A 15,216-nucleotide genomic window follows, 5' to 3' on the forward strand; every position below is an offset into this window, starting at 1 on the left:
TTCTTGCTAGAAAGAAGTTTATTTTCTTCCTCATATGTTGTTAGGGTGAGAATTACTTTGTTTAATTTGAAACATTTATATTCAAGCTGCTTGTCTTGATCACCCTATCAATGGAGAGAAAATTTATAAGACTTAAACTGTCTGACCAGGTTTGGACACTGATCTTAGTGTGAGGTGTCTTGTACATTAAGATTTTCTGCATTGCATATGTCTCTAATTTAGATTAGCTGAATCTCACCCTTAGTACTAATTTATTGAGCTTTACCCATAAAGGGAAATGGCCAAAGAGGCTTCCAGCAAATCAGAGAAGTTTTACCAGAAGAATATTAAGAGAATCAGGTTTAAGGCAACAGTCTGTTTAAGGCAAAGAATAGAAGGTGGTTAATAGCTTGACTGTTCCTTCCATATGCAGTGCTTGGAAAGATTTGAAATTTCCAGAGCTAAATAGGCAGATTTATCTGGAGGTTTTGCTGGGCTGGACTGAGGCTGTAAATCAGCAGAAAGTCGAATTCTCTGTGGAGCAGATGCATGTGAAGCAGTAGTAGAGTTTAATTTATTTATATAGCTCTGGTGTTTCAAGGGAAAGGTTTGAGGTGTTTGTCTACGAGGATTGCTGAATCTGTTTTTAATAGAGAGAAATCTTTATCCTGATGATCCTAGGGGTGCAAGTTTGTAAGCTAGCAAAGCACAGTGTTTCCCCAGGAATGGGGGTATTGTTTAGATAGACACACCATGCCTGGAACTTTTCCAATAAGGATCTGAGCAAACCAGAGAGAAAAGCTTTGATTTTTTTTTTTTTTGAGAGAGAGAGCAATAGAGAATGGTTTTCTCTCCACAGCAATAGGAGGAAGCAAATATTTTTATGGGGTTCCTTACTTCTGTATTCAAAATCTATTAAAATTGCCATTGTGAGCCAGTGTGCATTTTTGTCAAATTGACTTGCAGTGTGATGAGGTATTTGAGTAAAGGCTGGATACATCCATCTGCATAAGCATGTTTTCAGCTGTATTTACTGCATTGCTTTTCTCTGCTGTGGCCCTAATTTACCAAGCAATTTGAACTCTGCTTGGGATATCTTTTATTTGATTTTAGACTTCTTACATTTTTGGGTGTTTTTCAAAATACATAGCTTGATGCTAAGTTTTTCAGATTTCATATTTTATGAAGTGCAAAAGCTGCTTTTTAATTGTATCACAACAAAGCTGCATTTTCAATATTTTGTGGAGGTACTGCATTACAAGCATGTAATTTCTGAATAGTGGTTTTTCATCTAGGGTGCCTGATTTTCTAGGGTGTATAGAGAATTTAGAGATAATCCACTGAAGTTACTGTCAGTAAAAGAGATTCATATATGTTCTTCTGCATTCTGGTTTTGTGAAAGATTCTGTGCATCCCTTGGTGGTTTTGTGCTTGCAAATAGGAAAAGGTTGGAAAGCAATGTCTTAATACTAGAAATTCATCATAGTTCTGCAGATTTGAGTGAGAGCAGACGTAGACAACACAGTAATTTCAGTAAAGAGGAGTATGAGAACATTCCCAGTTCTGATTCAGTAATATCTTTCTGCATTATTAAATAGCTTTCTTGGTGATACAAAAAATTTGTGAAGTATTCCTGGTCTATAAAGCAAAATACAAAAGAACCCTCAGACAAAGTGGAAGATGTGTGTAGAGCTTTGCTTGCTCAGTTTTTCTAGAGCAGATCACTAATGCTGCTGTTGATGTTTGAGGCTCTATAAAATATGGAATAGGTCTGGTTTTCACCTTCCCTTTGCACAAGTCATACAGCAACTGAACCCCTTTGACTTCAAGGAAATTATTTTGGATTTAAAGAAGTCTATGATTGTAACTACGCTTGACTCATCCTTGAGTAACCTAGGACATTTTTAGTTGTAAATGAAAATGTATAGAGATCTGGTGCACTGGTGGTCTTGCACTGTAAAAATAAAGCCCATCAGTAACAGGTATGGTTTTGCATGTCAGCTGCTCTTGGGCAAGATCTAATGCCTGAAAAGATCAATTACAATTTGAGTTTCTTCAAGCAGCCATGTCTGTTTGGAAAGAGGTGGTGAAAATTAGGGGAACTTTTTTTCTTATCATGAACTTAAATCTGAAATGGCTACAAATGAGAAATTATTGTTTGGGCTTCTCTGCTAACAGAAGTTGAGCAATGTCAAAGCCTTTCCAAAGTACAAGTGAAAATACATTTCTAATTGTAAAAATTATAAATGTCTTCAGATCAAAGGGAGTTTTTGGGTTTGGGCCTCACAGTCAGCATGAATCCTCTTCATTAATAGCTGCCCAAGCCCCTTGTCTTGGGGTGTGACTGAGAGCTGTGTGGAACCTTGTGTAACTGTGCTGATGATGAGACAGCTGGATTGGACTCCACATTGCTCCCGGGGCCTTGAGAACAGCTCAGAAGCAGCTACAGAGAGTAAAAGGAAGTTCTTGGTAGTGAATGCATTGTGGGATTGATGAATTGAGCATGTGCTAGCTAATATAGCCAGTTTTGAAGTGTAACATGTTTTCAAATGAAAATTGATTTTAAGAATTCCAGGCAATAAAATGACATTGCAGCTGATGAAAGGGAAGGCCTTTTGCCAGGGCTAACAATGCTCATTTCCCTGGTTTGCAGAATAAATGGGGAAAGCCTTTTAATGCTGACTTTTTTGTTGTTGTTTATTTGTTTTCTGGCTCAGGACTAAGTATTTAATTGGTCAGTTACAGATTACTAGTTGATTTCAGACCATTTGCATTTATCTAATATATTTTCCTCCCTAGGGATTCTACAAATGAAACTACTGCACATTCAGATGCTGGCAGTGAGCTTGAAGAAGCAGAAGTCAAAGGAAAAAGAAAAAGGGGCCGTCCCGGCAGGCCTCCAGTATGTGTAATTTATTTTGGTTTTCTTATGCATCTATTTAATTTATTTTTGTTTTGTTATGCATCTATTTATAATTGACTGCAGGCTCTTTTTTCACCTGCTCATGTTGTGGTCACATAAATAGGCTTTTAATGAGTCCTATGTCAGACTTTATGAAGACTTGTTTTATGAAATATTTATCAAATTGATATGCAAACGATGTTTGGAGTCTTTAAAAAAGGACATAAAAATGATGTCATAATAGCTATAAATTTTTCTTTTGCTAGCTGCTTTCATGAACAACACCATTTTGTTATTATTGTCATTACAACATTCTTCCAGATATGAGAATAGCCTCAGTTAATACAACCACTGTCTTCTTGAAAATTGTAATGGTTTAAGTGACACTTGAGCCATCCTTTTATTACTGATAATCTCTTCATGTGAGTGGAAGAATTACAGCATGATGTTGACTCGATTCCTGAAAAATCTATTAACCCCTTTAAAAGTCATGTGATTGACACACACTGCATTCTGCTTACAGACTGGAAGATTCAACATATCCCCTGGCACAGTGCAGCAGGTGATAGGGTTGTCTCTGCTGGCCTGTCAGTAGGAACATAGAGAAAGCAGTTCTCTATTACACAGGGTATTGGGAGGCTTTCTCTCATTTTCATCTATTTTATAAAACAGACAATTTATTGGAAAATAAAGGGAAAGTTCTGTGTGTCATGTCCTTCATCTTGGTTCTTGAAGCTGATCAGTTTAGTTCCCTTGGCTGTATTACTTGAAGCACCCAGTGTGGACTGACTTGGGAACTTGTGTGTTTGTTGTTAATGAGTTTGATTCACCTCTTAGTGTTGCTCTGTGAATAAACTCACAATATGAATGTGCCCTATGTCTGTATAGCACTAGTAGATGGGGATGATTTTTTTTTAAACCCTGAGGGCTTTGATCCTAAGGCTTATCTCAAACCACGGGCTTGGTGAGAATGTAAGAATGGATAGATCCATGTGTTACTCTCAAGCATGCTGGCCAAGCTGGAGCAAATTCCTCTTTACTGTTGGCTTTCAATTTGTTTCACAGTCTCTGGACCTAGTCAAGGTGCCAACATTTTAAATCCTGGTCTTTTCTGGGCATGTTGTTTTCCTTTTTGAAAGTTTTCAAATGCTTTCCTATGATGCATATGTTCTTCAGCAGATACATGGATTTGCTCATGAACATGAAGCCTCTTCAGAGCAAGCCTTAAAGAAGTGTTTAGAGAGAACAGCTTATCTGTTTACATAGCTTGTAAGCAAAGGATAAAATGAAAAATTATCTTATGAATATTTAATTAGCAAATCTATGGGGTTTTGTAACTCTAATAAAAAAAAGCAGGCTGGTGCAACCTGATTGCTAACCCAGAATGTTGTCATAATATGCAAATTCAAGTTATACCAATGCCAGGGGTATTTTGTACCCAGCACATACTCACTGGAAGGGAAAGGTGAATGTTACAAAAAGCATTTCTCATTCCTCTGCTTCACTTTGTTAGTAGCTCCTGTGGGAACATTTGCTAAGCACTCTGCTGGTCCTGCTATCAGGTTTCTAGGGGAGGAATTGCTCATTTTGCTTAGAACAACTCCAGGCTCATTAGGTGTGATTGTCAAGTGATGAACATGCAGAGGAAGCAGCCATTGCTTCAGTCACAAAGTGATGGGCTGTGAGCTGGCTGCTGCTGCTAAGGAGCAGGACCTTAGGGTTATCAGGGGGAATTCTGTGGAAGTGTCATCTTAATGCTTAAGAGGAGTCAAGAAACCCCAAATCCAGTCTTAAAACTCAGAGGAAGAAAACAGAGAATGACACAAATACAGTGTCCTTTATAAAACTTCAGTTTGCCAAGATTTGGAAGAATTTGCTCAGTTCTACTTTCCTTTTTCACCTCCATCCCAAAATATCAGGAAAGAGCAGATTAGGACTGGAAGAGTTTCAGAGAGGAAAAGCAATATGGTAGTTTATGGAATGGGACTCAGCAGATCTCATTGCAGCCTCCTAGTCAGAGTGGGGTCAGCTTTGGGATCAGACCACTTTGCTCATGGCTTTTCCAGTTTGATTATGAAAACTGCCAAGGCTGGAGACTGCACAGCTTCTCTTAGGTGCCTATTCCATTTTACTTATTGATGAATTTCTTCCTTGATTCTTCTAAAAAAAAAAAAAAAAAGGCCCCAAAAGCAAAAAGCCACTCTAAAGACTAAAGGATAGATGCAGAAACCTTGGAAAGACTAACCCAGGCAATTGAATTTACAGCATTATTTGATGTTAAAAGCCAGGGACTTGGTAATTGTATTGCTTTATCAAACCATGTTGCCAGCCCAGCCACTTCCCTCAGGTGAATTGCTTGGTTCTTACTGGAGGTGAGCTCTGACATTCAACCCCCCACCCCCCTCAACTCTTCACTACTGTGGTTTTTGTTTCCTTCACAGGTACCACCTACCTTTACTGTCGGATGTGAAACAGATCAAAAGGTTTAGTGAAGTTCAGAAATGTTTTTCTTAACTTAGATTAGATTTAGCTTAGACTATTTTAATTTGTTATAGATCTGAAGAATGGTAGCTCAAAGGCTCTTCTGATTTCTGTGGCTGGGATTTTTTTCTAACTTAAATATTATGATCTAATAAGATTTAATCTCTTCCTGCTGATTTGCTGGTATCCTTAGGCCATCACTGCTACAGTGGCACATCTGCCATAAATGTACTGACCTCTTGGAAAGGGACTTTGTGCTGCATGATCCTGTTACAGAGCTGCATAGAATATGTTCCATTAAATATATGTATGTATTTTAAACAGGTTTCTGCTGTGTCACATAATGGACTTGACTTTTTATCAAAAAGATACACTACTACAAGAGGATTTTCCAGATTGTTTTCCAGATAAAGACATTCTCTGCAGATATGAGACCTTTTTACGAAGATGGTACTCATTTGAAAAACTGCCTTTTGTAGCAAACAGTTCTTAGAGAACTGTAATGCTTTGCGGGTACCTTCACTTTCTAAAACACTTGGAACTAGTTGGTCTTTAAGATTTCCTTTCAATCCAAGTCATTCTATTCTAAAACACCACATTTCAAGTAGCTCCTTCACTTTTACACTCTGTTCTAATGAGTACTTGACTGAGTAGGCTAGACAGTCAATTTGCAAATAGGTGCAGTGCATTGGTCTTGCAGAATAGCTCTCAGAACCTAACCTGACTGTCCTCAATTGCCTGGCCTTTGCTGTGAGTTTAGCAGGGGCTGCACCATGTCCTGCTCCTGTGGCAGGGCCCAGTGCCCTTCTAAGCACAGTCTCATACAGCAGATGCCCAAGAGCTGAGCCTGTCCAGCCAGTGCCATGTTGTGGTGCTCATGTTTGTGATGCTGTATGTGAGGATACTGTCTGGGTATGTAATTAATGAATTCTTGGAATAGAATTTAATAGATTTTATTTAAGGAGTGACTTCTGACAGTCCTGTCCTTGAAGTTCCTGAGTGATACTGGCCAAAATGCCCTCTCTGTCTGCTGCATTATTGAAATACATGGGTATGGATGTGCTCTCCTGTTCTGCACAGGGGATTTGAAAGCCCAAGGGCTTATGATGCAGTGTAGTATTCACATCAGTGAGCTCAAGCTCAGATCAGTTATATACCCATCCTTTTTTGTCTCCTCTTTTGGATCATCACTACACTCAGCATTGTTGGCATGCTTTATTTGAAACTACCTGGCCCTCACCTTCCCAGGAGCTCAGAATAGCTTGGCTTAAATCTCAGCTGCTGGAGGTTGAGGCAGTGAGAGAGAACCCTGGCCGTGCTTCAGATTTGAAGTAGGAGTAGACAGATTTACTCTCTAATTCAGAGGACAGGGAGAAACATCAGTTTGTCTGTTCCAGAGGTGGCAATTTGGAGATCTCTGCTGGTTTCTCTCTCATCCTGTACTCAGAGCCACAGTGTATCTTTATCGACTTAAAGCCAGATGAAACAAGGCACTTCTGATGCTTTTGTGCCAAGCAAAGCTTGTACAATTTTGCTTTCAGGTCCTTTTGTAGTTTTTGGTAGGGAGGAGACAGACCACAATGCCTTATCTTTGCATTCAGATGGGGAATTTTAACTTCGCTGCAGATTCCTGGCCTTATTTAATCTTGCAGTATAGATGTTAGATACAGCAGGGGATTGAGTTTTGCTTCTAGTTGCAAGTCATACGTGTCCTGATTAATAACAGGGAGCAATCCTCTTAGAAGAATTTCTTTTCATACAGTGGAGGTTTGTGGTTGGTGTGATTTACATCAGTGTCCTGTTTCAGCTTGCCTGCCTGATGATTTAGGTCTGTCCCTTACAACTGAAGGGAGTCTATAGTTCAGTAGAAATGCAGTGCATCTATAGCATCTTTGTGAAGATTTTTCTGTCCTGTTACCTGTAGCATTAGAAGTTTTCCTTTTAAGCTTTTGATGAGATGGTTCTTGTATTTTTGGCAATCTAATCTATTCTTCATTTTTCTGTGGAAATAGTCTTTTTTTGGTAGTAAATGCCTTAGCTAGAATAATTGAAATTATTCAAGCATTTACAGCATACTCTCTTGATTCTTTAAGATGACTTTGAGAGCTCTTGATAGATTTTTAAATAAGGGTAAAAAATAGCACCACCACTCCCAACACTGCCTCTGCTTTTTTTTGTCTTAAACTGTAAGTGCTGCAGCTGAAGCAGCTCTGGATGTTAGGGGACCTGCACCTGCCTTTATTTGTAGGATGAGACTTTTCACAGGGAGCACCTTGTTTGTTTCTATGAACAAAACAGCCCACAGGACTGTGGGAATCCAAGAACCTTCTCCCTCAGTAACCATGTAGATGGTATGAAATGTGTCATAGTGGTTTTTTAATCTGGATTAATTCATGAAGACCTCAGGCATTACCATTCTTCTACTTAACACAAGCTTATAACACAGGGCTTCTTGAGGGGCTGGTGCCTTGGAGAGGCAAGTTCTTCAGTATTACTCAAGTGGAGATTAAAAAGTTTCTTCCACCTTCCCAGGGAAGTGGGGTATTCATTCCTCTGAATGATTCACAGTGTGAATGCACATACAGGTCATTGTTTTCAGGTGGTGTGTTAGGAGCAGTTACTGACTCTAGGACTTTCACTGCCTTTATTTCTTCATGAAGTCCATCATATCAACTTGGGGACAGTTAATAGAAAATGTCAAGCCACTTCTCTTTTTTTTTTTTGGTTTTGTGTGAATCAATTTTCTCTGTATTACTTGATTTTACAAATTTGGGTCACTATTTTCTTCACAATAATTTTAAAGACATGAAAGGAGAAGTATTGTGTAGCTAATTTGTTGCAAAATCCTGAACTACCATCATTTTAGTTTAATTGCAGTCAAGGTGAGTATTTTGTTTCCTGTTTGCATTCATTTAAGCCTTAAAACAACAGGTGAGGTATGTGACAGTCAATATGGCCATTTTTGGTTGTTGCTTCTGTGACATATTCTGCAACTTCTGAATTTCCTAATGCTGGTGTATATAAACCCTCAGCTTTTGTTGTCACAAATTTGAAAAGTCATAAGTAATTTCTGTTTTCATGTGGCACCTCAGTCCATTTTGACAGCACACCAGCCCAGCTGTCCTGGGTTTAGGAGTGAAATCACACATGCAACTGCTGCTGCCTCTCAGCTCCAGGCAGCACCTTTCTTGGTGTGTGATTAAAAAGCCTCAAGCATTCTTACCTTGGCATGCTGCTTTATCCCTCCCTTTGGCAGTCCTAATTCACCCACTTCAGGGGGGAACTTTCTGGTTGAAGGCTGTAAAATGGTGTGGAATAATCACAGTTTTTGCTCCTGTTAGGACTCAGAGGTTCTGTTTTTCCCGTGTCTTGATGAGTATTTGGTGGATCCACAAGAGCAGACCTGCCACAAATTCACTCTGATCTTATGGAACATCTCGTTTTACAGCTGTCAGTGATAGTCTGACAGGTTTACTGGGGCCACACTCTTTCTTGAGCAGAGCTGTTTCTGTGTGGAAGCTCTCAATGGTGTTAGAGAACGGGTTTCTTTGTTTTTTGCAGAAGGATCACTCTTTCCTGTGACTACATGTGTCTCTTTTCTGGGATGCAGTTACCTGTGTCTGACATCCTCAAAGCCAAACATAATTTTTATATTTGTACCTTGTACAACTCCACTTCCAAGTGCACCCTGCCTTTGGAGGTATGCTATGGATGCTCTGTATCATGAGTGAGTCTTCTCTGTGTTTCTACGGATGTACCAGTCCTGCCTTTTCCTTCACTTGCTCCACTGGTGGTGGAGGATGTCTCCATCCTGGGATACAATCATAGAATACCACATCCCAGGAAGGGACCTCACAAACCATTTGGTTCAACCTTGTCTTGCAAAAACACAATCTAGAAAAGATGCCCTAGTAGCCTGTCCAGCTGAATCTGAAGTGTCCAGTGTTGAGGAAACCCCAAATTCCCTGATTGGTCTGATTGGTCTCTTTGAAGTAGGATTTCCTACTGAACTTTGTGCTCAGAGGCGGGAACCTGTATGAAGCTCAAGCCTGTCAACGTGGCCTGCAAAGTTTCTTGCTGTAAATTCAGAGACATTATGTGCAAATAATGTTTGACAGCTGCATTGTAATATTGTGTGTTAATGACTAAGGGAACGTCATGTGCTTTGTGCTTGCAAAACTTCAGAGCACAAGGCAGTTGTTGGAGGACCTATATAAGCCTTTCTTTCATCTTCACACTCTGGAGTGAGATTGAACTTGGGCTTCCTGCCAGATGCCTGCTGGTGGAAGTGCTGGGTGGATGCCCTTTTGCTAGTGCCTTTCCACCTGAAGACAATGTTAATCCTTGCCTAGCTCAGAAAGTTCACATCTGGGGTTTTCTTCAGTCTTGAGTGGAGCATCATGTCTACTTGTTTTGTCTCTAGAGGCAGGATTCAATACAGATCCTGCATCTGGATCTTGCTACCCCAGCTTGGATACACAATGGCTTTTGTTAGATGCAGAATTTTTCTCCACTCTGAGAGATGTTTTCATTGTCAAAAGAAGATCTACACCAGAGAGAAATTTTAGTCAAGTAGACTCAGTAATAGATGTGGTGCTAATTCAGGGCCAGGATATTGAGGTGTTTACTTGGATCTGAAGAACTGGCTTTACCCAGTAATTTGTCACAAGTACATCTGTCAGTTATTTCTGTACCTCTTCTGAGGGCTCAGTGGTGATCTCACCCTTCCAGTTCAGACTGGGAGCCTTGGTCAAAGCACCTCCCTTTTCCCTGGATACCTGACAAAGGGAATTTAAAGTGGGCATTTACATGCCTGGTGATCACACATTTGGAGCCTGTGTCTGTAGTACTCATGCTCAGGTACTCAAACCAGGTGGCTTTTCTCATTGCTTTCATTAACAAGGTGTAGCTTTGGATATGTGCATTTCACATCCATCTCTTACTTATTTTCCCTTCATTCTTGCAGCATTTAATGCCTCTCTTTCAATTGAAAAAAAATTGAATTTCTCAATTTCAGTTGAGAAAAACTAAGTGTAGAGGGGGCTTGCATTACTTTCTGTGGAGGGCATCAGTTTGCATTCAAGCTTTCTTTTAGCAGTCTTTGTAGCTAGGTGAAGTGCTTACTGTCTCCCAGGTGGAATAAGTGTATGGATTATATCTCTCGAGAGTCAATTTACTTCTAATTCTTTCTCATTTTAATAAATAGTGATCACATGTCTCTTTCAAGTTCAGTAGAACTTAAACATTTCACATGTTGATAATATTCTTGCTGTTACAGGCAAATTTGCACATATTTAAAAATTCATTGGAGGAGATACTCTAAATCCTAAGTGCAAGTGTTATCCAAAAAACTTCAGAGATTGTACCATTATTTTAAGCTTTCCAGCTTGCACTTCTATGCAAGTCCTTAATTGAATATTTCCAAGAGGCAGTTGCACTCTACCTTGCCCTTTGCTTCAGCCCTCTGGCCCTACATCTTTTAAAGCAGTGATCTCTTTTAAAGCATGGGGAAAGCTGGACTTGGAGGGCTGTCTTCTACCAGCTCTGTGCCAGAAATTAGATCCCTTTCCTCTGCAGTAAAATTCTCAATGTGCCTGCACTGTAATATACAATTGAATATGTTGACTTTGTGTTCTTTACTAAAAGCATTAATAGAAACTCATCTGACAATATACTTGAGTAAACGGTGCCATCAGGATATTGTCCAAAATTTAGTCTTTTAGTTGCTTGTGTGTTGTCTTCTTTAACATAATTCCTCACAATAGCTTCATTGTTGTGTGGAAAACAGCAGATTTTGCTTTTGTTTGCCTCACAGTAGGGAGAAAGAATAGAATATGGAAGTAAGAAATCTGATGTTATTTTCCCCAGAATTTTTTCGTCTATTTCACAAGTGGCCTAAATTCAAAGCAAACTGTTCAGTAGGTGAATCTTGACAGGTGGTGTCTATACCACCTGATTAAAACATTGAAGAACAGAGAGAAAATTTACATTAAGTAATTTAGACTCAAAGGGAAAATGTTTTAACTCATATAATTTTGAAGAAAGATGCTGTTATGGTGATCTACTAAATCTGGCTGTACAAATTCGGTGATTTGAGTTGGAGAGCTGACTATGTACACAGTTTCTTATAAAAGTTGTATGAAAATGAAAATACAGAAAATGAATGCTAATGTGGCAAATGTATTTTTAATAACTTTCTGTCTTAAAAAGATCATTAGTTAAGATCACCAGTTTATTCTCAATATCTGTGTTTGTGTAAGACTCTCAATATCTGTGTTGTGTAAGTCCCGAGACTGACATGGACTGCTACTCCAGCATTGGGACTTCACTACTGTCTTGGGGTAATCACTGCTTACCTTGGCGTGGTAGTGGCTTTTAAATAGTCCCTCAAGAGCTACTGATAAATGAAATCATGTGTACCTGACTGGATGAAGTCCTGAGCAGCCTGGTTGATTTTCCTAGCTGACCGTGCTGTGAGCAGGAGGTCAGGCTGGAGACCGTGGAGATGCTTCCAGCCTGGCTCATCCCATGATTTTTGTGTGCATAAGTGTATGTGAGGGTGTAACCACGTAATGCCTATGGATTATAAAGATAAGCTGGGTGTCTAAAGAAACACTGGGTGATTTCAGATGTAGCTATAATAAACTTTCCCTCTGCTGGTTTTCTTTGCCCAGTCTGCCACGAAGAAACCCCGGAAGTCCCCGGCGGACAAGGGGCGTTCCGACGCTGGAGCTCGAGGGGCGAGTCGTGGCAGAGCCAACGGCCACCCGCAGCAGAATGGAGAGGGGGACCCTGTCACCTTGTTCGAGGTGGTTAAGCTGGGAAAGAGTGCTATGCAGGTAAAATGTCTCCTTGTGTTCCTCCTCACAATTCAGTGTATCCTGACTGGAGTCCAGTCTAAGCTATGCTTTTGTAAACAGTAGTATTTTCTCATGACTGCATTGGTCCAACAGGCTGTATAGGATAAAGTACAGGACTGAATGGGTTCTGATTTAGGGCTGTTATGTATCCTGCTGAAGAACAAGAGACCTGGCAGGGTCATATGTTTCAAATTCTCCATTATTTTGTTCGTTACTCCTAAGTTAGAAATATATGTTGATATTCAGCAGTTCATTAAAGTATATTATGTAGCAAGGTTTATGTGGGCAAAAAGTGTATGAAAATAATGATGAATCCAAGCCTTTTTTGTTCACTTGTTTTTTTGACAATACCTGCTCACACAAGCAGTTTGGAGCCCTCTGCACTGGAAGTTGCAATTCTGATTTCTTCCCCATCAGGACAGCAGGTGAAGGATAAACTATTTGTGTAGACTTCCACTGAATCTGAGAGAAAGCACTGACACATCCTGAAGACAAATTTTTATTTATTGTAAAATAAATAAGGTCATCCAAGTTGCCATTAGAAATGTTTCTTACCCTCTTATGCTTTGATGAGTTCAGAGGTCTTTACAGGATGTGTGGGGCCAGGTGAGTTGCACCTCAAGACCCTGCACAGAGGATTGGTTTTGAGTGTGTTGTGTGGTTTTTAATAAGCTGCTGTGCTGCAGCTCTTGGTTTTGATATGCAAAGGAGAAACAATGGGCCAAAACACTCTTCAGCCCATGCAATCCAAAGCCAACAGTCATTCCTGCTCTGAAACATTATTTAAGCAAACCTCCTTTACTTTGCATTTCACCAACCCAGGACTTAGGCAGTATCAGTTAGTTTATTTTAATGCTGACTAACATGAGAATAGTACAAATTAGTAGGAAAATTAGGTCCTAAGTCCCATTCTCAATATTACTTTTAGTGTAGCTAAAACCTAAGCCTCTTTTAAGTCTCACAGAAATCAAATATTGCAAATGAATGTAAGTTATTTAAAATTTCCTGTCTCAAACCTAGAAAGTATGAGATTTATTTTTAAAGAAGTAATACACAGGAAAGAAATGAAATGAGGATTTTTGTTCTTCATAGTTTCTGTGTTTACACTTATTCAGGATTGACCCTTCTTATCTAGTAGGTGAAGACAGAACAAATTTACTTGTAACAAAGCTATGGATTCCTTATGCCTTTTTTCCCTACAACAGAGCTTCCAACTTTGTTTGGTTTTCAGCACTTTTTCAAATTTTGTTTTTGGCAGGAATTGAGGAAACATCTGGAGTCTATTTTCTGGTTTTACTGTGGTACAGAACATACAATATACTTTATGTAGTATAGTTGACTTAGAGTTATTGATATTTGCAGGAGCCAAATGGAAAGGAACGGCTGACTGCTTTGATATTTGATGACTCTGTGTGTATGTGGAATTGACTTTGCTACATTTTATCTATTTCAAAAGAGATGCTGACACAAGTCTCCTGCAGATTAAATAAAAAAAAAATTGTCTGCATGTTTGTATTAAGAAACCTTTGGAATTCAGATACAAAGGAATTGTCTTGAAGTGGAGAATTTGTATATGCATGTGGGTATTGCATGTATATGCATTTGTATGTGTATATGGATGTGTGTCTGTATATTCACACATCCATACCTCTATGCACAAAGCACATAGGCATAGACACACACATGCCCACTCTGCAGGTAGGAGAAAAAGTACACAGCACCATCTCAGCAGGGGAGGGATTATACTCAAATAGTAAAGGAATAGGCCAGAGTGTTTGAAGGCCTTGGGTACAAACAGGCATAAACTACTTGAGCCCTAATTTCAGGAGTATGCATTGCTTGGGCACCTTTGAAAAAATTACTGATGGTAAAAATATCCTATAAAATTAAAGAAACCCTATAGTAGGAAAAAGAATGCAATTCAAATGTGATTGAATATTTTTTAACTTCTGGACAGTCATCTCATGTGAAACCAAGGTTCTGTAAACCAAACTTATTGCTATCTTTATATTTGTATTTTTTTGTAATAGCTTAGGGATTTTGGTGTAACAATTAGGAATGGTTGTCATGTTTGTTTTTAATAGTTTTGATGCAGGTTTTTTTGTTCTGTTTTCTGTTCTGTCTTCCATATATTTATCAATATTGCAGTTTTCAAACAAGTGCCATATATTTGTATTTGGCCAAACATATTATTTCTCAATATTTAATTATTTCCCTGTAATATGAACATACTTTTTTTCTAGTGCTCCTAAGTTTGCTTCCAGCAATGAAAACCCAGGAAAATTCAATTATATATTCTGATATTACATGGAAATAATGTGCTTTTGTTTCTGATCTATCTGCTCCCACTGTTTGCTTTCAGATTTTTTTTTTAGTTGTTAGATTTTTCTGGCTTTTGATGCCAATTCATAAAAGTCTGTTGCTGAATTCAATTCTCACTTCTAAGCTTCTCTATTTTGGTTCTCACAGCAGGATTCATTTATTACTTCTCTTCAGGCTTATTGCTGGTTGCTTCTTCCAGGGAAATAAAATCAGTTTAATTTTTTTCTATTTAAAGTATACATAACTCCAGGACTGCTCTTTGCATAAAATCTTTGCCTCTGTCATGGGGTGTAGCTTGTGTCTTGCTTGAACTCTGTAAATCTATTTGATGCCCAAATTAAGTTGGTATCACACAGTTGTCAGTGGTTTTCATTTGCTCTGTAACCTTTTGTACAGTCAGTGCATCAGAAATTGTTCTGTCATCAGCTCTCTGTGTATGAAGTGTGCCATGACCTTCTGCTCATCCTTTCTACAGGTGCATTTTCAAGAGTTACTCCATTAAGGCTGTTCATAGAACTTCTTTAATGGTTTTTGTTTTCATAGTTAAACACGATACTCTTCTGCTTTTTGTCATTTATTTCTTCCATATATTTATTTTTTAGTTATATTATGTTGTGGTGACAGCTATATCCTTTACATTTCCCTACTCTGAACTTCCATAGGCAGAAGGGT

General features: G+C 38.9%; 1 protein-coding gene across 4 annotated transcripts in view; it reads left to right on the forward strand.

Annotated features, from left to right (window-relative positions):
• Positions 1-15,216, forward strand: part of STAG1 (stromal antigen 1) — a 149,031-nt gene that overhangs the window by 32,980 nt on the left and 100,835 nt on the right. For 3 of the 4 annotated variants that reach the window (XM_039696878.1, XM_039696879.1, XM_039696880.1), the window contains exons 3-4: positions 2,779-2,881; positions 12,022-12,201. In XM_039696878.1, the coding sequence (XP_039552812.1) occupies positions 2,779-2,881; positions 12,022-12,201 (283 nt within the window). The remainder of the gene's footprint in view (positions 1-2,778; positions 2,882-12,021; positions 12,202-15,216) is intronic. The other variant, XM_039696881.1, reaches the window with a different exon arrangement.

Source organism: Passer montanus, unplaced genomic scaffold (genome assembly GCF_014805655.1).
Source record: "Passer montanus isolate IOZ18808 unplaced genomic scaffold, ASM1480565v1 scaffold115, whole genome shotgun sequence".
Taxonomy (NCBI): domain Eukaryota; kingdom Metazoa; phylum Chordata; class Aves; order Passeriformes; family Passeridae; genus Passer; species Passer montanus.